The 27666-nt window shown below is 45.3% G+C and overlaps 1 protein-coding gene across 2 annotated transcripts; it reads right to left on the reverse strand.

Annotated features, from left to right (window-relative positions):
- Positions 1-283: 283 nt before the first annotated feature.
- On the reverse strand, positions 284-26757 carry NGF (nerve growth factor). 2 transcript variants are annotated; one of them, XM_056511523.1, is made up of 3 exons: positions 26239-26757; positions 4185-4312; positions 284-1141 (listed from the first exon to the last, which is right to left on the reverse strand). In XM_056511523.1, exon 3 carries the CDS (start codon positions 1128-1130, stop codon positions 414-416), a length of 717 nt encoding a protein of 238 aa, XP_056367498.1. In that variant the 5' UTR covers positions 1131-1141; positions 4185-4312; positions 26239-26757; the 3' UTR covers positions 284-413. The 2 variants fall into 2 exon arrangements, with proteins under 2 accessions (XP_056367498.1, XP_056367499.1); XM_056511524.1 differs by lacking the exon at positions 4185-4312.
- Positions 26758-27666: the final 909 nt, after the last annotated feature.

Consider the following 27666-nt stretch of genomic DNA (forward strand, 5'->3'; position numbering starts at 1 on the left):
ATATATGAATAATACCTTTATGGATAATTAGTAAAACTGGAACAAGGGTTTGAAAGTTCTGTTTCAATCTCTTGGCATTTGGACAAAAAATTTCAATTTAAAATAAACCTACAATAAACTAGCAGGGCGATTTTCTTGTAGAACAGAGCAATATGTGTGAAAACTGCGTGGAAAATGTTTCCTTTTTGCTGAAAGCTTGTTCAGCAGCCCAGAGTTGTAGAGGCGAACAAAACTAAAACACGCGTCTCAAAGAGCTCCTCCAGCAAATAACTCACAAAACACCAAAGCTTTCCAAAAGAGTTTAATAAATAACGAGGTTCTTTCCGTACTGTATAAACTATAAATATACCATGCAGTCCTTTATAAGTTAAAATAATTTACAGGCTGAGGTAGGGGGGTCGGAGGGCGCGGGCTCAGGGCCGGGCCGCCTTCCTGCTGAGCACGCAGACGCAGGCGGTGTCGATGCGGATGAAGCGCCAGGCCGCCTGCTTGCCCTCCATGGTCAGGGCCTTGACGAAGGTGTGCGTGGTGGTGCAGTACGAGTTCCAGTGCTTGGCGTCGATGCCGCGGCACCCGCCCGACACCGGCTTGGGGTCCCTGCACTTGGTCTCGAAAAAGTACTGCTTGAAGACGTTGTTGTTGATGTTGACCTCGCCCAGCACCGTCACCTCCTTGCCCTTGATGTCGGTGGCCGTGGTTTTGTCGCCGACCCACATGCTGACGCTGTCGCACACCGAGAACTCCCCGCGGTGCAGCACGGGGTGCGTGCTCCTCCTGCTCCTGGCAGTCCTGTTGAGACCCCCTGCACCGCTGAGAAATCCCAGACTGCGGCCCTGCCCGGCCAGCGGCGGGGGCTGCGTGCTGAACAGCACCCGGGGAGAGCGGAAACGCCGCTTCCGAAAGATTTTGGGGTCCACGGTGACGTTTAGAGCTGCTCTGCTGCCGGGGCTCCACGTGGCGCGGCCGTGGGACGTGTGCGGAGCCGCCTGGGCGATGCGGGGCCGGTCGCTCCGGGAGCTGAGCAGAGAGTGTTCTGCAGGAAACTCCGGTGGAGCATTGTCCTCTGACTTGGGAGCTGCCTGTGTGCCGATCAGAAAAGCTGCAGTCAGAGTGTAGAACAGCATGGGCATTACGTTAGGGCCTAGAACGAGAGAGAAAGGCATTGTTAGTGCAGTCAGAGTGTGCAACAGCATGGGCATTGCATGATAACCTGGAATGAGAGAAAGGCACTGTTAGTGCAGTCAGAATGTAGAACAGCATGGGCATTACATGATAACCTAGAACTGAGTGTTGCTGGAACCAGGTGGGCACAAACCGCTGCTGTTCTGGCCATAAATTCATCAGATACCCGGGATCATACGGATTCCATCAGGTATCCATGTGAGTGCCAGATGTTGTTCTTCCGGAAGAACTCATTCAGACAGCATCAGTGTTCTTAATAAAGCGAGAACATTAGAAAATAATAGCTAGATTATTATTAATTCCTCTGGTATTTGTTGTTAGAGCGCTGTTTATGAAGCACTTGTTTGGTGTTATTAATGTGGAGACCATATGGCGACAGCATGTTCCCAGGAGTCAGATCTCTGGTGAGTTTTGCAGCAACCTTTTTGGCCAGGGCCGGCCCTTTGGCTGCAGAGGAGTGAAAGCAGAAGCAATCCCTTGGCTAAAGCAGCTGTCCATTCTCTAAATTTGTCTGCAGAGGTGTCCTTGGGGCTGCAGTGGGGGCCACCGAGCCAGTACCTCTTGCCATTATCACCCCCTCAGCAGCCACACTCACCTGCCACGTGGCCCCAGTGCTCAGCAGCTCCAGCAGCTGCCAGCTCTTCCACCTGCCCTTTCAGGACACATCACATCACTGAGTCAGGGCAGACAAAGCCCAGGCTCCTTCCTCCAAGAGCTCAGGTATCTGTGTCACAAGGGCAGACGGGATTTTTTCACATTCAAGGGCAAATGTGGGAGCACTGTGGGTGCCAAGCTGCCTCTGCACTGGCATCTTAGACACAGCACAGCTAAAGCCATTGTGGCCAGAGCACTGGGAATTCTGGACAGGGAAACACCTGGGTTTTTTCAGAATGCCACGAGCAAGAACTCCCCAGAAGTCCCTGCAGAGCAGATGCAGTGCCAGGGCTGGTCCTCCTAATCCAGAGGACAGGCACATCTGTTTGGGTGTGGAAAGGTGCAAGCCAAATGTCTAAACCTTTACTAAGACCCATTTCATGCTGGAAGAGCAGCAGCAGCAATACCTCGTTGGGCAACGACCATGTGCTGACTAATTCAGCCACGTGTTGGGAATGAGAGACACTGAAAAACGCTCTGGAATTGCCGTGAAGGGCAGACGTTGTATTTCCTCTGCAAAGACTTAATAAGCAGAGACAGGGTATAAACAGAACAGCCCGGTGAGGCTCCTCCCCGTCTCTTTCCCTTGTTTTCCTGACATGTCTCAGCTGGCCCCGAGCTCTGCAGGGGCCGGGCCAGCAGGCAGGGAGCCCCAAAGCCACTGGACAAACAGGGTTTTGTACCAGAGGAATTGGGCTCTGCACTTCCACTGTGATTTCCCAGAATGTCTCAATGTTTTTTCTGGGTGTGGGTCAATTCTGGTTGCTGTTCACCCTCTCTGTGGAGCTTTCTCAGATTAGAATCCCAAGCAGTGCTAAAGGACTGGACCAGGGTGCTCTGCCAGAGCATAATCCTGTGGAAAATGCAGAACAACCCGAAGATGTCCCACAGGATCTTGTGTGTCTTATCTGGGACAGGAGCTGAAATGACATAAACAGCAGGGTTTGAGAGGGGCTGAGCAAACATTTAGGAAACCAGGAGGAGACACAAGTGAAGGTGGTGACTGAGGAGGGTGGAGAAGCAGAGTCTGAAGGAGAAGCTTGGAGGGGAGGAGGGAAGAGAAAGGCCAAAAGCAGTGTGAGCTTGTCTGTGCAACTGTTGGCCTGGAGGCATTGGGGACAAAATGATGACGAGGAGAGTCAAATATTTGTCACAGAGCAAATCCTTACTGTTCCAAAGCCACTTTAATTTGCTTAAAGCAAGGCTGAGGGTTGCTGCTTTCCCATGTGCTGCTCGTGCTGGAGCACTCATCATCCTCTGTATAAGGAAACAGAGCTGGGTGTAGCTCAGAGCTTGGCTCTGCACCCTCCAGAGAGTAACCCCTTGTTCTACAACCAAATTAAAGTCAGATGCTTCATTACATCTCTCAAGAGTCAGCTTTCCCGACAGAAATGTTAATGGAAAAGGTTTGCAGAATAAAATCCAGGCACAATTTAGCCATGCCAATAGCAGCCTCAGTGTATTGTGTTTATGCAGAAACCCCTTTTTTATTATTTCCTTCTATAGGAAGGAGATGCTGCAATGTCAGCAAAGAGCTGGTTCTGGTTTTGTGCTGTACAAGATTGCTGCTCTAAAATGCAGCTACGTTTACCTCCCTTCTCTGGGTTTCTTGTGTTGCCCATGCTGAGATTTTTGCTTTAAGGCCATTAACACATGAGCAGAAAGACCTTGCCTGCTTGCCTTTTTTTAAAAATTGTCTTGTATTTCCTCTCCTTGTGTTAAATCATTATGTGGAGTGTGGCCCAAACACAGACAGAATGTATTTTGGATATATGGTAACTTTTCTGAAGATTCAAAATGGAATTTTTTTATCAATTAGTGAGTTAGTGGAGAATAGAAAGTGACACATTAAAAAGTGAACTCGGCTTGATGACAACACAGGCATAGAAGTTAACATTAAGGAGTAGGACTGCCTTGGGCTGTGAGGGTTGAGACTCTTTTGCTGGCACAGAGAGGTATTTTACAGATTATTTTGGGGAGTTTGGGGTGTCCCTGCCCATGGCAGGGGGTTGGAACAGGATGAACTTTAAGGTCCCTTCCAACCCAAACCAGTTTGGCATTCTGTGATTCTCTCTCCAAACTTTGTCACATAATCAGTTATTAGATCTCTGGTGGTGCTTTCTGGAGATGTTCACAGTGGATGCCTCGTGCACCGGGGCTCACAGGGGATGTGCAGCTGCCAGTTCCAGAGCTCGGGTCCCTGCTTGTCTGATGGAGCCACAGAGGTTATTCACAAGATGCCACCACTGTATTAACCCCACTTCTATGCTGGGCAAGTGTCATTAACCCTTCCTCTGCTGTGTGAGCCTGGCCAGGGTGTCTCCAGGCTGCAGTGGGGGCTGCCTTACCTCTGAGTGCACTGCACGAAGAACTGCTCCCCCAGCAAGGTCCTTACTTCATCCAGAGCTGAGCCAGGCTGGGCTGCTCCTTGCCATGGGGCCCTGCTGCTCCTGCCAGCTGCCTGTGCCCTGGGTCACTGGGGCAGAAGGGTTTGTGTCAGTCATTAGCCAGCAAATCAGTGTTCTCAGTGCCATCCCCCCTTGGGGATGTGTCTTTCTGAGCTGTGCCTTTTCCCTGTCACAGCATCAAGCCTGTCCAAAGCAGTTCCAGACTCTGCACAACAGCACATTTGTACATTTGCAGGCAGATCTGCCTTTACTCAGCACCTTTACTAGGCTGTGGTTATTGATCCAGTGCTTCCCACTCCTCTCAGACACCTTCCAGGCTCAGCAAAGCCAGGAGTGATGCCCTGTGGGGCAGCAGTGCCTGTGGCACTGCACAGCAGCCAGGCACCAGCCAGGGCTCACAGCCCCACATCTGTGCTGGGAAGCAAATCTGGTTACAATTAAATTCAGGAGGAGAAGCACAGATTGCCATTTTTTGGCAGTCAATTATCTGATTATGGCTGATATTTGAGCAGAATTGAAGATACCAAACTTGCAGACACATAAAAACACACACTTAGATGTTTGTGGAGCTGCAATGGCTCCAGTCTGAATCACTGCATTGTGAATGGTCATACAGACCCCAGCTAAAGGAAAACCATTATTTTCTTCACCAATTAAATCCAGCACACTGACACTTCTCAGCAAAACACATTTTCTGATTGTAAATTCATGGCACTGAAAGGGATAAAAATAGTACTTTATTAGTCTTATTATTCAATAGCTTATCTGCTCTATTTCATAAGAGAAGTAGGGGTTGGATAAGGTAAATAGGGGTTGGATAAGGTAAATAGGGGTTGGATAAGGTACTCCTGTACTGCAAAAATCCTGCTGCATTCAGGCTGAAGTGCATTTGCTCAGGAGAACAAGCTGCTAATGCCAAAGCAAAGAACTGGACTCACTTTCCACCTGCACAGTGTCTGTCCTCGGGAGCACTGGCTGCCAGCAGAGGCAGCCACTGGGTTTGGCTCTTACCAGCACCCAAGTACAAGTCACTTGATGTTTAAACCCCCAGCTGAAACCTCCCCAGCCTGTTTCCATCAGTGCAGGGCACAGGAGTCACCCTGCTATGAGCTCACTGAGCAACTTGTGCAGAGCTTTGGCCACCCTGCCTTTGTCTGGGGCTGTGGCTCAGGTTCCCCCTGGGTGTTGCAGAATTTGGGAGCTGAGCTGGCTGCACTCACATCAGTGTGTCAGAAAGGTCACACAGAGTTCCAGAATCCAGAGCTTCATGCTACAGATGCACTATGCTGTATTTTTGCAGGAATGTACTAGTGAAGTAATAACCCTTTCAGTGAACTCTGGAGAGTTGAGTACCAGTAATGATAGAGCTATAATGCGCTGGCCACTGCCAAAAAAAATCCAACAACTTTTCCAACTGTTCTGCCACCCTAAGAAAACACTGTTTCAGTTCCAACTGGCTGGTTTTTAACCACAAAAGCATTTATTTTCAGCAGGACTTTTTTTTTTTTTTAAAGTTCTTTTACTGTCTTTTTCCCGGATTCCTGGCTGTGGTGGAATCCAGTAAATGATGCAGTGTTATTCAGCATCCATAGACTATTCCTCTGTTCTACCACTCCCAGACATTCATAAAATATCCTACTGAAGTTAGTCTGATTTCAGGATTTACATGCATACAGGATGACAAACCTGGTGGGTAAAAAAATCTCACTTCAGTCTTATTATTTCTTAGTCTCAGCACATGTAGAGTAGAATTAAAGAGTCCCAGACTGGTTTGGGCACAGGTGCCCAGAGCAGCTGTGGCTGCCTTGGATCCCTGAAGTGTCCAAGGCCAGGTTGGACACTGGAGCTTGGAGCAGCTGGGACAGTGGAAGTGGCAGGGGTGGAACTGAATGAGCCTTAAGATCCCTTCCAACCCAAACCATTCTGGGATTCCATAATTCCATAATTCTGGAGAGTGTGGAAATGGATCACACCAGAAAACAAATGGTTCTGTGTCTTGAAAAGCCCTTTGCTTTCAGTGCAAAAAGTGCCGAACAAAACAAGTTTAGGGAATTCCCTTTTTGTTAAAATTACCCACAGAATCCGAGGAAAAAATGGACAAACAGGGAATGTTGCCTGGAAAGTTATTAGGAAAGAAAATTTAATAAATTTACTAAATTAATTGCTCCCAATAAGAGCAGCAGTCAGTGCAGCCTTCTCACTGCACATTGACCAGATGCCATTAAAGCAGTTCCTAAAAAAGATAAATTAATTCTCATTTGGCTCAGTCAAACACAGCAAGTAAATTATTTTCTAAATAAAAACAAACACAGTCAATAAACATAAGCATAGAATGTTGTAGTCTAAGGCATGATACAAGTTGGAATGCTGTTTTCTGTCATTCTTGAAGTTGTTGGCATATTTTAGGGATATGCAAAAAATAAACAGAACTGCTTGGCTGTCAGTGCAGCAAATGGGATCGTGGAGGTCACCAAAATAAGCAACAAGTAGTGAATTAGTTTTGTCTCATTGCTTCTGGTAGTGAGAGAAATGAGGGAGGCAGCTGCTGCTGAAGTTGCTGGTAAAGAGAAGGTGCTTCTGGCACATCTCTCATGGAAATATTTTCACAGCTATACGAGTTATATGAATTAAAATTTAGCAGCAACAGCTCAGGGAAAAGACTTGTGAGCCCTGGGAGGCCTTGAAGGGAATCCTGAAGGCACTATGACTAAGAGCAGTGTCAGAGGCTCAGCTTTCCCTTGATCTTAGCTGATGAGCAAGAAAATGGGAATCTCTAATGGACCCAACATTTCATTCCTCCATTATATCTGCAGTGACTCAGCCTGTAAATAAGAGTTTTATGGGTGCTGGAAGCCAGCTGGAAGCTACCTGTGTCTCATACACTTCCTTTTTTTTTTTTTTTTTTTTTCCCCTTTTTTTTTCCAAATGCCTCCGGCACTGAAATGTTCCTTTGAGGATTTCTAGGGAGAGCAGTAGACTGAGAAAAATGCTGCCCTGGAGCAGGAGCATGGTGTCACTGTGATCCTCCTCATCGTAGGGATGAGCACCCAGCATCTGCCTCCAGAGCTCTGACTCAGCCCCAGCCAGGTAAAGATAATGACAGGGCTGGTTCACTGAGCCTCTGGCAATTTGGGGTGCTTGAGGGGGAATTGCACCATGAGTTTCAATCCATCCCTGGAGGTGCTCAAGGCCAGCTTGGATGGGCTTGGAGCAGCCTGGGGAGTGGAATATTCCCTGCCTGTGGCAGATGATCCTTGAGGTCCTTTCCAACCCAAACCATGCTGTGATTCTGTGTGGTGGGGATGCACCAAATCCAAACCACTGAGGTTTTGGAAAACACTCCTTAAGGTTTATTCTGTGTTTATTGGGGTACAAGTTATGGAAATGGCTTATTTGCAAGGGCCTCATTTAATCCCTTCTTTCATCCTGAACCAGTACATCAATATTTCACTTGCTGTGTCTCAGCAGAGGAGCCCAGAGAGGAAATGAAGTGTATTTCCCATCACCTTCACTGACAGCCCATTCCCTCTGAGCATTTGGTGCTGAGTGAGGCCTGGGAGAGACCAGCCTGGAGCCACAGCCTGGGGCTTCTGACAGGAGGGGACAGGGCTGGGGACACAGGCTCTGCTCACCTTTGGAAGGCTCACTTTAAAACTCCTCAGTGGTAAAATCAAAAATTCTAAGAATATAATCACTTGTTTGGCTTCTCAAGTTTGTTTTATAGTGTTTGGCATCATGTTGCTCTCGCCTGTAGAACATGCTCATGGGAGTCCAGAGGCATCAACAGCCATCTGAAATGTGATTCCTTTGGGAAAAACCCCGTGAACTTAGGTCAGGGTGGCCCTACCAGCAAGGGCTTGTGGCAGGATGCAGCTCTGGCTGTGACAGATTGGCTGTTAGTGAGTGTCAAACATGCACAGAGCCACCCTGGCAGGGCAGAAAGCTTTATCCTGCTGCAGATAACAAAAGCAAACTGACAGTTGTTAAATAACAGATAAAGAAATTGTCTCTGTCAAGATAAAAATCTCTTTAAGTAAAGTGAAGGAAAGCACAACACTTACAAAACTAGTGTCAAATCTGAAAACAAATGACAGAAAACATCTTTTGGAGGAGCATGTGAATGTGATTCTCCTGAAGTCAATGACCTCAATGGCATAAAGCTGGTAAATTAAATGAGCTAGAAATAAAAATCCTGGCTAGGAGTGAGTTATTGAAGCATACCAGGGTTGTATATCATCCCTATATTATCCAGAAAGCAAATCCTGCAATCAATGATTGACATGTGATGATTGCTTTGGAACTTTCCATGTCGCCTTGGAGCTGGATATATATATTTTATAGGACTCCAGGGTTTCATATATCCTAATTCATAGGCACCAAGGAGTGACTAAAGATCTCAGGCACTAACTGACAGGAAAACTACTGCAGGATAAATGGGATAAATCCATATAAAGCTGGTTCCTCCCTCCTGCCCAGCTGGCAGCCAGCACAGGATTGCTGCTCCTAAATCCAAACACAGCAGGACTCATTCCCTATTGCTGCTTAAAACAGGGAGTCCAAAGACCTTCCTGAGGCTGGAGCATGGCCTGCCTTTCTCCCCTCTACACCTTCCCCAAATGGATTTCAATTTGGGAATCGTTGGCTTGCTATATTTGGCCCCGAGGTTTCCAACACCAAATTACCAGGAATGAAAGAACTGGAATTTCAGGCTTCACAACACTACCAAAATCAAACTGGAATTCAGCTGGGAACAGAAAGTATGAGGGCAGTCAGACTGTGATGTTACATCCCCTCTTACAGCCAAGAGTAGTTAAGGCAGAAAAATACAATATCTTTAGGGCCAGTAAACCTTTCCAACTAGTGATCTTATTCCAGCTATTCAGAAGGGAATATAAATCCTGATTCTTTTCCAAACCCTGATTAATAAGAACCAGCTGAATCCCAGCAGCAATTCTAGCTAGCATTTAGTTTTTATTCAGGCTCATAATTTTCATTTATATTCTCCTTTTTCACTTTTCTACAACTGCACAAATGAACTTGAACACTTGACTTTTAGCAATTGCACGTGTTGTAGTGTAAGGCATCAATGTGGTGACTCCAAAAATGAGGTAGAAAACAAAAATGAGCTGGGATGTCATGATCAGATTCCCAAAGGTAGACTCCATCATTTCAGTGCTTCTCTGGGTCATGAATTTGGAAAAGAACATTATGTAAGGACAAGGAGCAGCCATAAATTATGGCCATGACTTTTCAGACTTTCCCCTTCTATTAATTATTTACATCCAAAAGGAATTTTATCTTGTACAAATCTTCCAGTGTGTTTATAACTATTTTCAATGACTCAACGATATTTTAATGGGGCAGGAATTCTGAGAAGTTCCAAAGGGAAGCTGAAGGGTGTCTGTGCTTGGCAAGTCAGAGCACAGAAGGATGCAGCAAAGGATAGAGTGGAGAGCACTTTAAAACTTCTGTTCTACTGAACTGAGGGCCTGGCTGCACCTGATAAAAAGTTCAATTCAAACTGCTGTGTTGGATTTTTTTTTTTTTTTCCATTAAAAACCCCTTAAGTATATAGACAAAAATCCACAAAATTAAATCTTATGACATGGAGGTGCTCTTGTGCTCACTCAGAGTGCTGAGATAGGGAAGGTACAGTCAATACTGGAATGGAATATTGCTTTGCTTGTGTAGGATTTTTCCATCCAGAAATGTCGAGTGGTTTTACAAACACTTAATAAAATGATCCTCCCCACTCACTTATGGGCAGCAGAATTTACTTCTGTAGCCTGTGAAGAACCCAAAGAATAACACAGGATTCTTGCCAAGCAGTAGCAATGTTCCTCCTCTCCATTGCCCACCTCCTTTTGTTGTTTTTTTAATTCCTAGGATATTCTTTCCCATTTTAAAATCTCATTTACTTTCATGAGACCTACAGAATTTAACTACCTTCTTAGGGATTGAATTTCCTCTCTTATGATTTCCTTTACATTACAATAGGAAAATCATGACAAAACCCCCTAAAATGACACCTTTATAAACCAAATTCCTGATTTTTATTGCAGCTGGAAATGGGTATTGACCCCAGAGCAGTCACAGCCATTCTGTGCCCTTCTTATTGTAACTCACAAGGCACAGACATAATACTTAGGACTATAGAAAAAATATTAATATTTTTCATAATCCAGCATACCTCAGGGTGAATTGTGTGCACAAAAAAACTCAAATAATTTTGCTGTTGCTGTTTAGCTGTTTGATTTCTGTATTCTTTGACATGTGCTGTACATTTGAGAAGTGTATTTCCATATTTTCTGGACAAGTGGACATAAGATTTGTGTCCTGCTGTACATGAGGTGACCTTCAAGATTTGGGCAGATATTTGTCTGTCTCCTCATTGCAAAGCCTGAGTTTTTTCTGCAGATTGTAAAGATGTGGTCAAATGTTCAAATCCTTGTACTCCACCTGCCTTTCCCATTTGAAACTGAGTTCAAAACAATTTCTTTAGAATTCCTAAGCACTCCACTACAGAGATGTGAAATACAGTGGGTTTTAAACTAAGCAGATCTAAATAAATAGTGATATAGTAATAGATAATAAAAATAAAAATATATTAAGTAACAATCTTAGTGTTAAATCTAAACTAAGCAAATTAGTTGGGTGCAAGAAAAATGCAGCTTTGAAGGTCTTTTTTTGCTACTTGCTGGTGGCATAAAAATTTAGTTCCCAAAGAGGTGGAAAAAAGGGTTTTCTTTCCCTGCACAGCAGGAACCTTTTAGATGTGGTGTAGTTTTGAAATGAGAGGGTAAAACCTCCTAAGAAGCAGGGTAGAGATTTCCACAAAAAATCTGGAAACACCACCAAATAAAACAAAGTAAACCACAGAAACACTGAGTTATCAGATTGCAGTGTCATCTTGTAATGTTCTCTGCAAGCACAAGTAGTTCTTGCAGGAGAAATAGGAGTCTGCTGATATCTGAGGTAGTTCACCAAGAAAAACACGAGTTTTTTTACAATTGCTTAGACTTTTCAGATATTCCTTCTGATGCTGTGGCTCATCTGAGCACAGCCAGAAAAAGGGAAGCAGCAAATGGGGATTCACCTTGCAGCTCCAGCACCCCAGACAACGATGCTGCATCGTTCTCCATGGGAGACAGAGCTGCTTTGTAAAAGGTGCTGCTGCTGGAATTTTCACCCCTGGGCTGTCAAACTTTGTGTGTCTGTACTCAGCACTTACTGAGGATTAAAGCTCTTTCTGTGGAAGTGTGTTGCCACCTACATTTTTCCCCCTGTACCTTTCTTCTGAGTTCAGCCTGGGAGATAATTTTGATTCCTTGGCAGCACAGTAAACCACTGCAAAGCACAAGTGTTCAGGATGTTTGGGAAACTGATCCTATTTCTTCACATGCTTTTATTTGCCTTACTGTCCTTATTTGTTCATTGTATTTCAGTGTGTGCATGCCTCAAGTGGTAGAAAACACAAGAGTAGTTTTGCCAGTGTTTGTAACCCATGTGAGCACCAGCTCCTTCTCTCTTTACCAAAACCCTTTTCTGCACCTTTCTTTATGGAGTGGATGGATTAAAAAGCAGCAGGAGAGTGAGACATCCATCCCTAAATCTGTTCTCTGGCTCTCTCACTCGTGCCCCTGCTCATGCCTGTGTGTTGACATCTTCTGTTTTGTTTCCTCTCCACGTGCTCCCTGACTCCTTTATCTGCAAGGCTCCTGCCTTCTCCTGTCACACATTGGCTCCAGCTGCCTCAGAGCTGCTGCCCCACACAATCTCTGCAGCACACCTGGGACCTCTCCAGCACCTTGGCTTTCATCTGCTGGGAAAGTATTTACTCCTTTCTGTGGGATTGTTTTAACTCATTGCTGTATTAACTCACAAAGCCAGACAACTGCTGGCTGCTAACAAAATGTGATGGATTCTGCACATCAGCAACAAAATATATATTCAGAGAAACTGATCCAAGTTGTGTTTCCTCGCACAGAGATTGATTTAGGGGTTACTTCACTCCTGTGCTCTGAGGATCTCAGCTCTGCTTCAGCACTCTCAGCATCCCCAGTGTGTCAGGCAGCTGCTGCACAGCAATCTGCTCGTGCTCTGAGAGCAGAGGCCGTGTGAGCTGGGGCCACATCTCAGCTGTGCTTTGTGGGCTGCTGGGCACAGACCCAGCCGTGGGGAGCAGGAGTTTCCATCCTTGTGTTGTGTCAGAGGCTGACAGGAGGCAGCTGCTGTGCATCTTTTAACATTGCAGCTTTCTATTCCCTGCTCAGCCATTTAAGGTGAAATGAAATTTAAGGTGACATTTCAATGTGGGAAGGGGTTTGTTTGTCTGGATCTGGAAGCTCTGGAGCCTGAGAGCTCTGGAATATGCTGGCCTCACACAGGGATGAAGGATGGGGGTGTAACACAGAGAATGATGGAGCAGCATGCAGGACATCCTCCCTTGCTGGGAGCCTGCAGCTGTCTCTGGAATAAATCCCTGTGTCTTTGAACAGCTCTCCTGGCCACACAGCCCCTCTGTGCAAAAGGACAGCTCAACAGAAGAGTCTGTGAAGCAAAGATCAGCCCCTGTCCTGTGCTGTGGGAATGCTCCAAGCACAGGACCAAGCCCTGAGAAGTTTAAATGAAGTTCAGCAACCTTTGCTTAAGAACAGGAAACAGGGAGTTGGACTGACCTGGCAGTCTCAGCAGCCCTTATAAATCTGAGTTTGGCAACTCACTTGTGTGAGGAGCATTTGAAGGGTCTTCACATTTCTGGCATCATCTGCTGGTTGAAAGCATTTTTTGCTACAGTGCAGATTATAATGGGAAAGTTGCCTCTTTTTCCTTTAAACCATGCCCTTGAGTGTTTCTACCACATTTTCTAGAACTCTCTTTGGTCCTGCTCTGAGTGAACAGCTCTGAATCCCTGAATTACAGCACAGTGCCATCACTGATGGCATTGGACATCCTTGGACTGCTCACACTTCAGCTTTCTGTGGGGCTCACTGACTTCCCTGCTACGTGGGCTTGGAAATTAGGGAATTCTTGTAAAAGTAGGCCAGGGTTAGAAGATTACTCTTCCTGTGTTTACCAGCTTATTATTTTCCTTGCTACCTTTTATTATAATAGATATGAACCTTTTTTCCCCCATTTCCACAGAGAGAACAATCCATGGGTTGGATGTGGGAACTCTTGGACTGGGAGGACTAAACTGCTGTAATGAGTTTCCTCAGCCTACATTCACCAAAACAATCTTGCAGTAGCTGATTAAACCAAACAGTCTCTTAGTTCTGTGTCACAAGCTTAGGGAAAATAGGGGAGAGGAGTGAGGGCAGGAGGGGCTTCTCAAAGCTGTGGAGTGGTACCTTGATATGGCAAGGAGAAGCTAAAAATAAGAACTAAAGAAGAACTAAAAGCTTCATAAATAAAATTTCAAGGCCGTGCCTGGTAAGTGAAATATAACTTGGAGTTCATAGGATCTTTAAGGTGGGGAAAAATCTCTAAGATCATTAACACAGCACTGTCATGTCCACCCTAAACTGTGTGTCCAAGCACCATATCTACAAGGCTTTGAACATTTCCAGGCACTGCACTTCCCCACTGCCCTGGGCAGCTGTGGAAATGCCTTCAATGAAGAAATTTTCACTTCTATCCAATCTTCTGGCACAGTTTGGGGTCATTCTCTCTCCTCCTGTCCCTGTTTCCCCTCCTGTCAGAGAGTTTGCAGAGCCAGAAATTCCCCCTGAGCCTCCTTTTCTCCAGGCTGAGCCCCTTTCCCAGCTCCCTCAGCCACTCCTGGTGCTCCAGCCCCTTCCCCAGCTCTGTCCCTTCCCTGCACACACTCAGATCATGCTTCTTCCAGTTTAACAAGGAAAAAATGCAGCAGAAAGATGCACATGAGCTCCTGACAGGACAAGATGTTGGGAGCCTTTGGTTGGCAGGGACACCTTCCATTATCTCAGGGTGTTCCAAACCCCAATGTCCAACCTGGCCATGGGCACTTCCAGGGATCCAGAGGCACCTGTGCCAGGGCCTCCCCACCCTCCCAGGGAACAATTCCTTCCCAGTTTCCCACCTAACCCTGCCCTCTGGCAGTGGGAAGCCATTCCCTGTGTCCTGTTCCTCCAGGCTGCCCAAAATCTCTCTCAGAGCCCCTGGAAGGTCTCTCAACTCTCCCTGGGACCTTCTCTTTTCCAGGCTGAGCATTCCCAGCTCTCTTTCCTTGCAGGACATGATGTTGATCCCAGTACAAAATGGAGCCAGTTTTCAAACCAGTGTGGATAAAAGTCATGGCCTGCATGGAAGAGATCTATCTTTGTACAAGCTTTGATGTTAAAAAATAGTAACTTGAACTCACAGATGTACTGATTACCCTGCTAAAAGGAGATGTGGAATCTCTTCTCAGAATTACAGCATTTTAATTAGAAGAATGTGAGCAAAGCCTTAATCTTGTTAGTAGGGATAGATAGGGATGAGGCAGAAACAAAATCCACAGCAACACAGTCCAAACACGAAAAGCTCTGTCTTGGAGGTTGGAAACAGCACCAGAACTGCTCCCTGCCACTGCTTTTCCTGCAAGACTAAGCTTGACAGTGACTAAGTTGGAAGAAATAGCTCTTGTGGCACTGAGCTACATCACACACAGCTGTTTGAAAAAAAAAAAAAATAGCTGAAGTGTGGGAAAGGTACTTCAGATCTACAAACCAAATCCACAGATACTTGAGTATTCTCTTTAAAGTTCTTTTGAGCCCTTCTAAATTCTTGTGACATTCAAGGATCAATAAGAATCTCATCTGTAGCAGATTCTGACAGATGTTAATCTTTGCCTTGGCTTTGCAGTCTGCTTGAAATAGTACTTGTTCCTTCATGTCAGGCCTCTGGCAATGCTTACAGAGTCAGGATTACAGTCTCCAGTGAATCCCATTTGTACTGTCATTAACTTTCTAAACTGTTCCCCATAGCTGGCAACCTTTCCATGCTTGCAGATCTACTTAGTGGGAAGCTGGGAGAGTGATGGGTTTTGCCTGTCTGGAATCATTGTGCTTTTAATTGAGATTTGTTTAATTTTGTCATTAAATCCATTTACATTGTAGGCATTTCATGACCATGATTACACCCTGTGCCTGTACCCTGGCTGTGTTTTGTGCCATTTACCTATTAAAGAAAGAGAAAAAAGCTCTGTGTTTACTTAAGATTTTTACAAGTAGCCCTTTTTTTTTCCTTCCATTAACTTAGTTAATAAATTTATGTAATTTTTGGATTGGAAAAAATGGCTCATCTGCAGATTCTGTGCTGTGTTCTAAGGAACTGATTAGATTTATTTGGCCAAATACAGGTGAGGATTCAGTACCTGCTTGTCTAAAAGGAATTGTCAGAACCCTTAAGCATGGGAATTATGGTTGATTCCAAATTAGGGACAAATCTTGACCAGAAAGCAACAGGAATGGGAACATTTCTCCTGCAAATGCCAAGGACTTTATGGTGATCAGAAATCCCTGGGTGCAGCATTGCTGTGTTCCTCAGGGACAGAGCTGGGGAGGGCTTGGAGCAGCCTGAAAAGTGTCTCTGCATGGCAGGGGTGGGATGAGAGGAGCTTTAAGGTCCTTGGGATTCTGAAATTCCATGATTGTTTTACAGATCAGGGCTGCAGGTGACTTTCCTCCTCTCAGAATGTGAGTCAGGGGTGAGCAAAGCTGTGAGAGTTACAACACCAGCTCGATAGTGATCACTGCAGCAGCTGGGGAAGCCAAAGATTTGCTTCTAAATAAGAGAAAAGAAAGCTGATTAATCAGCTGAGTCACCCCCAGTGCCTCAGTGCTGGTATGAGTGGCATTCCCTATGGATCAGCCTATTCTGAGGGAAAAGCCAAACCATAATCAAGGCTAATTGACTGAGCTCAATCAAATGTTTCAAAATACCACCCATGAGTTTGACATCAAATAAAAAGCAGGGATATTCCCAGTCAGGCAGTTAATTGCTTCCTGAAAACTTGCTCTTTACAATAATTTGAAGATTTTTCACCAGTGCTCCCTTTTTTTCTTCCATTTCCCAGGCTTGCAGCAGGTTACAATGTGATGCACACATTAACAGACACTTGCCCTCTCACATTTCTTCCTTCTGAATGTGCTGCCTTGTCTCTGAGACAGAAAATTTGCAGCCTCCAGGAGTTAAAACAACTTTTTAGAAGGTTTTAGAAAGATAAAGAAAGATAAAAAAGATTTAGAAAGATAAATAATACCAACTTTTTGCAGCTCTTAATACTAACAGCAAAAATTGCAGTATTTCAGAGTAAAGCCAGTAGGCTTTTTTAGTCATTATGTTTAGAGAATTAATCCCAAAAGGACATTTCTATGGGTTTTGTTTCTTACATCCAGCAGAAATCGTTTCAAAGAGGAGCTGAAATGTCAGACTTTTTTTGCAAGAGTTTGTCTAGTGGAAAATAACGGTGGTGTTTAAACATTTGTCTGGCTGCTGATGTGCCCCAGGTTGTGTGCAGCGATGAAAAATTTATCAGCAGCACATCTGTAAGTGAATCATCTCTTCCCCTGCACGCACATGGTTGCACAATTTTATCAACTGCTTGCTTTGATGAATATTTAATATTTGTCATGTGAAGCTCTCCCATCCCATTGTAATATCAGAGGTTCCAAGCACAATTAACAGCTGGATTTGATGTCACAGTTAAGGAGCTGCAGTCCTCACACACGGGGTGTGGCTGCTGTAGTCACAGTGACACCAAGGCTGAAGCTGCAACATCTGGCTGCAAGCCCTGCAGCTGGATTGGGCATTTCCTCACCTGGCTGAGTGTGCAGAGCAGGTGGGAGCACCACCAGCATGAAGAGAATCAGTATGGAATGCTGGGATGGTTTGGTTGGAAGGGACCCCAAAGCTGCTGTCCCAGCTGCTCCCAGCCCCATCCAGCCTGGCCTGGGCACTGCAGGGATCCAGGAGCAGCCACAGCTGCTCTGGGAAATCCATCCCAGCCCCCCCATCCTCACAGGGCAGAATTCCTCCCCAATATCCCACCCAAACCTTTCAACCTTTCTGTCCAGCCTTGCTCTCCCTGCAAAGGGAAGGGTTTGGGTTTCACAAGGAATCTGGAACAATTCCAGATTCTGGAGCTTCTAAATGCTCCTTCAGCCTGTGATCCAGGGAAGGTGCTGCTGGGAGCCCCAGCCCTGGGATGTGGGTTTGGCCTTTGCTGTGGGGCACTGGTCAAACAGGGGGTGCAAAATGATTTAAGGGGTGTGGGGCTGTTCAAGCAAAGGTTGGACTTGATGATCTTGGAGGCCTCTTCCAACCTTGATGACTCTGTAATAAATTCCATGATCTTTTTCCCCACATAATCATGATTCTGGTTTGTATTTCAGTTAAAAACCCATGTTTTAAACACAGGTGCCACAGGCTTCACACCTTCTGTAGCTCCATAAAAAACATTCAGAAAACTCCCATTCCAAATCTGAATTTCCACAGGGGTAGTGATAATATTAATTAGTACAAATAACCTGATCTATTTGAAATGAGCTGTCATTATAACACTTAACCCCATATGTAACCACATATTTTCCTTGTCTGGATATTTGCTGTGCACCTTGTATTTATTACAGTGTTATTTGTTAATGCCTTTGTGTGGTGAATGAGTTGTCAGGAAGAATTATTGTGGTTACAAAAAAGCAGTTTTTTTGTGAACTGGAAGGAAGAAAATATGGATGAGGATGGAGTGGGAGGAGACAGAAAATGACATTTGTAGCCACATGTGATTTGTAGTATGAAAATATTAAATGCTGTTGAAAAGTGACACTCCACAGATTATTGACACAATTGTGGCAATAAGAATAGATTTTTTTTCCTTTGGTATTTGCCTATTTTTGCTACAATTTTCATCAGATGATGAATACATGGAAATTTTACATTGTCTAACAAAAAATTGGCTTTTTATTCTATTTTTTAAAATAACATATGTCTAGCAGATTTCTAACTGAACCATCTTTTTAAAGAAGCCTATTGTGATTGAATTTTGCATCTTTCAACTTTTCTCTGGAGTTTCTTTGCATTAGTATTAGGTTCAAAGCAATAATCAAGGTCTAACCCTTACAAGATCATTTTTTGCCTGCTTACAATGAAAACCAGAGGGGAGTTTTGCTGATTAGGTGTGTACCTCATTTCTGTGCACAGTGCCAGAGTTTAAATACATGTCACTTGGAAATGAGCTTTTGCAAATTCAAAGGGAGAGAAATGAACTTTAAATCTGAACTTTAAACCTCACATCAGTTTTCCTGTGTTATTTTCACAGAAAGTCTTTCCTTTTTCTTTCAAGTGATGGCACAAGCAAGTGTTGAAGCCTGAATTCAAATTATTTGAATTCTTATAAGAATTTGAAATACTGAGCAAAGGGGAGAAATTCTGCAGGTCATTGAATAGTTTTCTAATTTCTTTGCTTTCAAAGAGGAGGGAAGCAATGAGAAGGAAAGGGCCACACACTTTTCTCTCTCAGAACACAGAGAGGAAAGAAATGGTCTCTAGTGCAGCCCTTCCCAGCACCAGGAACGTGCACCCAGGGAGAGCTCATGGATCAAACTCCCTCTGATGCTTTGGATTCTGGATGCTTTGCCAAAACCAGAAACTCACACTTTTGGCACAGATAAAGTGTCCTGGAATGTGAGGCTGAGCAGTGACCCTTTGCACTCTCCTCTTTACAGCTTGTGCCTGAGAAAATGATGGGAGGAAGGTTTGGCAGGAGGGACTGGGGCAGGGAGTGTCTGGAGCCAGGCAGAACAAAAAACATGGATGTTGGATGTTCAGAGCACTGGTATGCTGGATATGAATATATGGATATATGAATATATGAATATATGAATATATGAATATGAATGACAGAGCACCAACCCAGGATGGTTTGGGTGGGAAGGGACCTTAAAACTCATCCCATCCCACCCTGCCATGGGCAGGGACACCTCCTACTGCACCAGGTTGCTCCCCAGTAATGAGAGAAGGGATGGAAAAGAATTTTTGACACGGAAAATAAACCCAAGCCTGGCCTCAATGGCTTGTTCTGTGCTTATTTATTTCTCATGACACCCTTGATGCACTTTCTCCTGCCAGGTAAGAAGTGCAGTTACTGTGATGAGTTTTGCTGAGGGAAATGGATAAAATTGCTAACACTGAGCAGAAACAAGAATAATCAGCTTATTCCTTTTTGGAAAGAACCCCTTTAATGTCCTCTCAGTACAGGAGAATGACCAAGTGAAGGGCTCCTTGTGCCTGACAGGGGCAAGCAGAGGATTCTAAGATGAGAATAATAATTCACATCAACACATTGTATGGCTGTGGGAATGCACCCACCTCAAACCCCTTGCTGGTCTGGTGCTGGGACACAGAGAATCCCAAAAGGATCAGGGAATAATGGGCAGGAAATGATGCATTTGGAAAATGGCTGTCATCCACCACAGGGCAAAGCTGCTGGTGAACAAGCACAGGTCTTTTCTCATACCTGACTCATCCAGCACATAAGGTCATCAAAGAAAAAGAATAAAAGCTATGTTTCAAAATAGAAAAACATGTATTCTGTGAGCTAGAGCTCTTAAATGTGTCATAATCAAAGGATTACGTAGCAATGAGGTGCCTGGCAAATCCCCATCACAAAAATTTCTGAAAAACTTTTTCTTATTTTTTTAAAAAGCCTGGATCACATATGGTTGTGTCAGGAACAAAATAAAACAGTCAAAGTAAAGCAATGAACCAGACCAGTAAAAAATTTGTGTCACCTTTCTACCTATACAACAGGGGGAAATACAAAGTGATTAAGAACTGGAAAAAAATCAAAATTTTTCACCTGGCAAAGCCATGCTTGGCAAATAGAAAGTTATCAAACACATAATCTGCTTCCCAGCTGTATTTACACTGGGCTGATTTACTCATTGTAGGTCAGAACTGTCAGAATCAGTGTAATCTTTATAAATTTCTGGAGTAGTTAACAAATAAATTAACTAAGGCAATTTTTGCTGCATCCTCTTTAAGGCAGCAGCATTTCTCACAAATATGGCAGCTCAAAGCCCTGAGTTATGAACCATTTTATCCATTACTCATTCATTTAATTCATTTCTTTGATTTTATTCTTGGGCTAGCTTCTTATTTGCACAACATAAATGGTCATTATGGTTTAGTGGTGTTCGTCAGAGGTTGGACTTGATGACCTTGGAGGTTTTTCCCAACCTTAATGATTCCATGATTCTATGATTTTGTCAATAATACGTAAACCAAGGCCCAAAACAGAATCAAAGAACTTGTTTTACCTTTGATTTTTGTCTGTCTTTGTGCTTGAATCTTTTCCCACTGACGTCAGTGGGGATTTTGATTCCTAATGAGTCAATGGGAGCAGAATTTGATCTTTTATTAGCACATTGTTATGGACCCCACAGGGACAGGAAATTGGATTTTGGAGCCAGGAAGATAAATGAGAGAAAGACTTTTTGGAGCCAGCTTATGGTCTGTGTTGATGTTCAGTTTTAGAAAACCCCTGACTAAAACAAGTCTTGAACATGGTCTGGTCACTGCAGGTGTGGTTCCTGTCACTCTGAGAGGGGGATTTTGTCAGGGTTTGGTTGGGAAGCCCAGGCCCAAGGTCCTCACCTGGTGCTTTGTCACCAGTTCTCAGTTTCTGCCAGGAAACTCCACTGTGAAATGTGGAGGTCACAGCCATGAGACAGGACAAGGGCTTTAAACTGGAGAGGGCAGAGTTAGATGGAAACTGGGGACAAATTCCTCCCTGTGAGGGTGGGGAGGCCAAAAACTGTGGCTGTTTCATCCCTGGAAATGTCCCAGGCCAGGCTGGATGGGGCTGGGAGCAGCCTGGGATAGTGAAGGTGTCCCTGCCATGGGATTTTATGTGATAAAACCAATCCCAGCAACAGACAGTGTGTGACACACCCTGATTTGGGTCATCTGATGCTGTCAAGCACTGAAATCTCAAAGCACTGTTGGAAATGCAGGAACCTCAGGGAATAAAGAAGGAAGGAGATCACAAGCTAAGGAAAAGCCAGAGGTGTTTCATTCAGTGAGCAGTGGCCTGGGACAGCTCAAAGGATGGGCAGGAAGTGGCAGGAAAGCCATCAAACCTTATTTCAGACTTCCTGCTGCAGACATTTGGGGTTAGATAAGGTGCCTCAGGGGTGTGTGTGTATTTAGGACCTGATTTCTCCTTGCACTGGGCAACTTCCAGCTGTGTGCAGGCTCCAGATACTGAGCAGCACTTTGCTCATTTTCTCCTGCTGTCCTGGTGTGGTCCAAATGTCTCTCCTGGGAGCTGTTGTGACTCTGGACTGCTCTGGGTGTCCTTGGTGCCTCCCCAGCTCTCTGCCAATGCTCTCAGGCTCTTGGCATGCAGGTCTCACTGCTGGCATTGCCATTCTCTGCAGTTCTCAGAGATCAGTGTAATTAATGAGGCATTGCCCTGCTCAATAAAAATTTCAAATAAGATGCCAGCTCCTTATAAAGACCACATTGGGATGAGATAAAATTTCCCCATTTCAGTGAATTTCACAGGGTGCCCCAGGATTCACAGACCTTTCTCCACTGTCTCATAACCTGCTCAGACCCTGATTTGCCTGAAGAGCTGTAAATCTCATCACTGATATCTTTCCACAAACACTGGCCTACACCTAATCCTTGAGCAAAAACCAAAATGAAGGATGCTATTTTACCTCTTCATTTTGCCAGAATTGCCATTTTTTTACCAATGAACTGGCAGCCCACAGTAAATCTTACACAGCCACCTTTTTGGGCTGGGGCAGGTCAAGTATTTGACAGCTGAAGCAGCAAGGAGAAGGAACTAGAGCAGATCCAGGTCAGGAATTCTGCCTGGGGATGGCTGGGGAGTGGGGATCATCTCCTTGGGCTGCTCTCCCACCCCGAGCTCCTTCTGGCACAGATTCATGGCAGCAGCTTTGCTCTCAGAGTGCCTGATTGCTCCCTGAGCCCTGTGAGCTGCAATATCCACTGGGGAAGAATTCCACAGAGGAACCACCTTGCTTTGTTTGCCTCCACATTGCCACCTGCCAGTTTTATTTCCTGCTCCTCGATTTTTTGACAACAGCCATTTCCTCTCAACAACCTAAGGACATCTGTGACTATAAATATCTCCCTCACACCTCTGCTCAGCCATCTCTGCTCCAGACTTAGAAATCATAATCTCTGTAGTTTCTCTAAATACAGAAAATGTTCCAGGCTTTCATCATGCTGCACCTTTTCTTGTTTCACTTTTTCATTTTATCCTTGTAACCAAACAGTTACAGTACCCAGAATTTGGGATGGGATGGGTTTATATGGAGGGTCTGAGATCTTCTTTCCCCCAATATTTTAGTATTTAGTATTTTTAGGCTTTAGTATTAGTGGCACTGGGCAGACAAGAGTGCACATACTCCCAGTGATTGATACTGTGATGTCTTGGCAGCAGCAGAAATGATCTTGCTTTGCTTGACCACATAATTTTTGGTATAAATTCACATCCACACGCACACAAACATTTAATGAATTCTGTGGGGCTGCACAAAGGGCATTGTGGGGAGAGAAAAAGCCACAACACATCCCACAGGACATCTGTCCCTGAGCTTTGCTTGGAGAAATGTTCTGAAATGCCTTGGCCTCTGTGACCCTGCTCAGGTCAGAGCAGCACAGGGAGAATTTCCTTCTGGCCAGGGCAGGAATGCAGCTGCAGGAGCATTGTGCATGTGCATGGAATCGTTAGGGTTGGAAAAGACCTCTAAGGAGATTGAATCCCCCACCGTGCTCCCCACCAACCCACACCTGAACACTTTGGGCTGGGGGCTCCAGCCCTGCCCTCAGCAGCCTGGCCCAACATCTGGCAACCCTTCCAGGGGAGAAATTGTCCATAATATCCACCCTGCCCCTCCCCTGGCACAACCTGGGGTCACTTCTCCTCCTGTCCCTGTTCCCTGAGCACAGCCCGACCCCTCTGGGCTGTCCCCTCCTGTCAGGGATTTCTGCAGAGCCAGAAATTCCCCCTGATCCCCCTTTTCTCCAGGCTGAGCCCCTTCCCCATCTCCCCCAGCTGCTCCTGGTGCTTCCCAAACTCCACTGCCCTGGGACAAATTTCTTTCTCTTTTCATTCCAAAAGATAAATTAGGTGGAAAGAGGTGTTGCCCCGTTTTTCAGGGAATAGGATGAGATTTAATCAATATTTCAGTTTAACAAACCCCTTGCCCGAGCAGCTGCCAGCAGAGGTCAGCCTGTAGCTGGGCTGGAAGGGGTTGAGTCTCCCCAGCTTTTATTGGCCTCACATTTGGGATTGACAAATATTTCTAACCCCACCAATCCAGCCCTGAATGTTGCTATTAGAGCACTGAATCTTTTGGAATGAAACCATCGGGTTTAGTCACCCTTTATCTTTTTTTTTTTTTTTTTTTTTTTTTTTTTTTTCATTATCAGCCGTTTGTTTGTAAAATACAGATGAAAAAAAGTCAAAGGTTTCTGTTAACTTCTTAAAATTACCAGTTTTTTTCCACGTGCCTTTAATTTAAATCAGTAATGCTAATTAGTATGTGTTCAATATTCTGTTAGCCCTAAAAGCATTTTGTAAGGAAATAGAAAATTAATAGAATCTTTGCTTAAAGGAACTTTATATGGCCAAACCATAGAGCAGTAGGGGAATTTATGGGATTTATTTTATTGACAGAAACAACTAGATTTTAATGTGTTCTATTTGACCCTTATTCTAGACATCCCATTAAATGAAGTTATTTTACACTTGAAAATACTAATCTGAACAGATATTTCAGATATTTTTCTAAACTGATTTTTAACTGTGTATTTCATGGGCTGCTCAGTTACCCTATGAAGTAATTGTTTATTTAGCTTATGGGTTAAAATTATGCTTGTGCTCATTGTAACTCTCCACTGAAATTAAATGAAGATATCTAAAAAAATAATTTCAGATTTTGATGGGGCTATGAGAATGAGGAAATACAGCCATGGGTACTTTCTTTAGCACCTTGTTGGGAGAGCCAGATCCCTCCTGGTGAGTGGCTGGGACTGATCAAGCTGTGAAATCCTGCACAGATCTCCTGGGGGCTCCTCTCCAGACCTGGCTGAGATTTGTTTTAAAATGATTCATATCTATGATTATTAATACATTTAAAGGCCGAGTCTTTCTTATCATACTTGAGAACTCTCCAAATATATTTCATTCTTCATTCCATCCCTGTAACCTCTTGGGGAAGTGCAGAAAATATTGTAACCCTCTGAATTTCAGACAAAACTACCTGAAATGAGAGTTGGCAGGGGGGGTTAAAAGCCTGTTTTCCACAATATCTGAAACAACTCAGAAGTGCCACAAACAAGAATGTACAGACAAGTCAGCTCCCTCCCTGTCTTATTGCAGATAATTGTCACATTTTAGTTTGGCTTAGCAATAAAAGTGCCCCAAAAACTTTATTGTGACACTCTAATTCATGAAAACATCCATAAATTATCCGTCTAACAGTCACAATGCAACTTCCAAGTTGTGACAACTTGGAAAACCAGCCTGACAAGCACGCTCACTTTTGGTGTTTTTCTAAAACTTCCTGAGCTTTATAAGGAGAATTTAAAGTGAAGAAAGAACCAAAGCACAAACACTTTTTGTTCTCAGCACACAAATTCCTTCTGTCTCCCAGGCTGGGGTCCCCGTTTTTATCTGTGAGCAGTGTCTCAGCTAGAACAGTGTTATCACCAGCTATAAATCAATAAACATTGTCAGCTCCATCCTGTCACTACACACAGGCAGCAGGGAGGTCGTGAGCTTTTCCAAGTGGACATCCCAGAGGATACACGGTCTCAAGTGAAGTATTGCTCTGTCTGCAGCTAAAATGATCCTGCCTTGGGTCAGTCATGCTTTGATTTAGCAGAATTCCTATTTATTTATATTAGTTAGGAAAGAAAGGAGTTTTTATCTAGAGTAGAATTATCACAGGGGAGGAAAGAAAGGAAGTAAGAAAGCCTCAATATTCAGAACAAAGCCAGTAAAGAATTTTCATATAGGTGTAACTGCTGTAGAATGCAAATAAAACTAAGTTCCCATATACCTGGATAAAAAGAGTAAGCACACTTGCATTTCCCTGAGATTAAGCTGCTCTCGCTAAAGATGTTTTTCAAGCCTTAAGCTTATCCACAGCTGCCCCACCAATACCTTCCAGATGTGTGTGCAGCCAAACCTGCCTTAGCAGCTGCGAATTTCGCTTCCACAAAACCACGGAGCGAGCGCTCCTTGTGACACAGACATCCATCTGTCCGTCCGTCCGTCCGTCCATCCATCCATCCATATATCCATCCATCCCATGTGTGCCTTCTCCACAGAGCCAGATCCAGCACTCGGCACCGCACCTGGGCCATGCGGAGATCCCTATCCCTATCCCTATCCCTATCCCTATCCCTATCCCTATCCCTATCCCTATCCCTATCCCTATCCCTATCCCTGTCCCTGTCCCTGTCCCTGTCCCTGTCCCTGTCCCTGTCCCTGTCCCTATCCCTATCCCTATCCCTATCCCTATCCCTATCCTGTGCCAATCCCGATCCCGATCCCGATCCTGATGCCGATCCCGATGCCATGACGATCCCGGTCCCGGTCCCCATTCCGATCCCGGTGCCGATCCCGATGCCGACCCCGATCCCATTCCCTATCTCGATCCTGATCCCTATCCCATCCCGCTCCCAGTCCTGCTCCCGGTGCCTCTCCCGGTGCCGCTCCCGGTGCCGATCCCGATCCCTATCCCATCCCGGTCCCGGTCCCAATCCCGGCCCCCCTCTCGATCCCGCTCCAGGTGCCGCTCCCGGTGCCGGTGCCGATGCCGATCCCGATCCCTATCCCATCCAGGTCCCGGTCCCCGTCCCGGTCCCCCTCTCGATCCCGCTCCAGGTGCCGGTGCCGGTGCCGGTGCCGATCCCGATCCCTATCCCATCCAGGTCCCGGTCCCCGTCCCGGTCCCCCTCTCGATCCCGCTCCCGGTGCCGCTCTCACCTCGCAGCCCGGGCGCTGCGGGCCGGGGGCTCGGCGCTGCCCTGGCGCTGTCCTGGCCGCGGTGCAGCGCTCTGCTCGGCCGCTGTGCCCAGCCCGCAGAGCCATTCACATCGCCGCTGCCGCCGCAGCCTCATTCAGCGCTCGGGGCTCCGCTCTGATTCACGGCGAGCCGGCTCCCTCTGGGTCCTAGCGCTGTGGACGTGTGGGAGCTGCACGGGCTCGCAGGAATTCAGCCCTTGGCTCGCTGCCGAGCGCAGGCAGGGATGCACAGATGTGCAGTGAAAGTTTCAAAGCGCGGCTGCGAGTGCGAGTGCGCTCGCCGAGCGCGCACTGAGCCCTGCGGCCCCGCGGTGCCGCTGGCAGCGACTGAGCCCCGCGGCGAGGGGGGTTTGTCCTCAGCCTTTGCACTCTGCATCCCAATCCTCGCCCTCCATTTAAAGATCCCCGAGTGAAACTCCCAGCTCCTTTAGAAAATCACCCCCAGAGCTCTTTGCTCATCTCGGGAGGGTGGAAACAAACCTGTAGGAACAGCAATGGTTAACTGGGGAAGGAGTGGAGCGGGCTCCCTGCAAAAACTGTGCAGTCCCCATTATCAGCTGGCTTTAGCTGGGGTCAGCCAAGCACTGGTTGAGAGTAGCAAAGAAATATTTGACCCTGACTCGAGGCAGAGGAAAAGATTATATAAGAATCCTTCCAAACGAAATATTCTGTGTTTAACACGCTTATTACCTTCGGCAACAAAGAGATATGGAAATGTTTTCCAGCGTGTTTGAGGAGAGGGATTAAGTAGTTTACAAGGGAACAACAGTGGGATTTAGGCAATGGTAAATATAGGAAAGAAATGTAAAAATTTAAAACTTTGTTATATATTTATATAAAAGGCAATTTGGCTAAAAATTCTACTCTCAGAAAAGTTGGCAGCTCTGTTGAGGATTATGAAGCAGCCCCTTAGAATTTCATAGTTCTTGTTCTGGCACAGTGGAACCTTTGTGATTATACAAACTCAAGGGAAAAAAAATTAAAAGCAGATCACTGCATTTTATCTAAGTGGAAGTAATCAAACACTTTTTGATTCCATCCAGGAGAGGGCAGCCAGCTGGAGAGACTGGTCCTTAAATCCTTTGGGAAAGATGTGTGGAAGGCACAGAGAAACCTTGAGATAATCAAGTTATTTGCCACGGGGATGTGCTGATTTCTGAACCTGGAGCACCCATATCCTCATGTTTTATCAGCACCAGCAGAAAAACCTTAAATTCCTCCCCCAAAGAGCCAAAGTGGCTTCAGTGCTAGATTGATTCTTGGAGGTGATGTGTGCTTAAAATTGCCTGGAATATCATTCAGGAAATTGCAGCACAAAATGCTGGACATGAGTGCTGAAATTGCCCTCCCCTTTTGCCAGGATTATGCAGATTGCTTTGTTTTTGTCCA

This window comes from Oenanthe melanoleuca, chromosome 26 (genome assembly GCF_029582105.1).
Source record: "Oenanthe melanoleuca isolate GR-GAL-2019-014 chromosome 26, OMel1.0, whole genome shotgun sequence".
In the NCBI taxonomy this organism is placed as follows: Eukaryota; Metazoa; Chordata; class Aves; order Passeriformes; family Muscicapidae; genus Oenanthe; species Oenanthe melanoleuca.

What these genes read in the sequence shown, in the direction of transcription:
- NGF (XM_056511524.1), bottom strand. Translation starts at nt 1,130, where the DNA reads ATGCCCATGCTGTTCTACACTCTGACTGCAGCTTTTCTGATCGGCACA.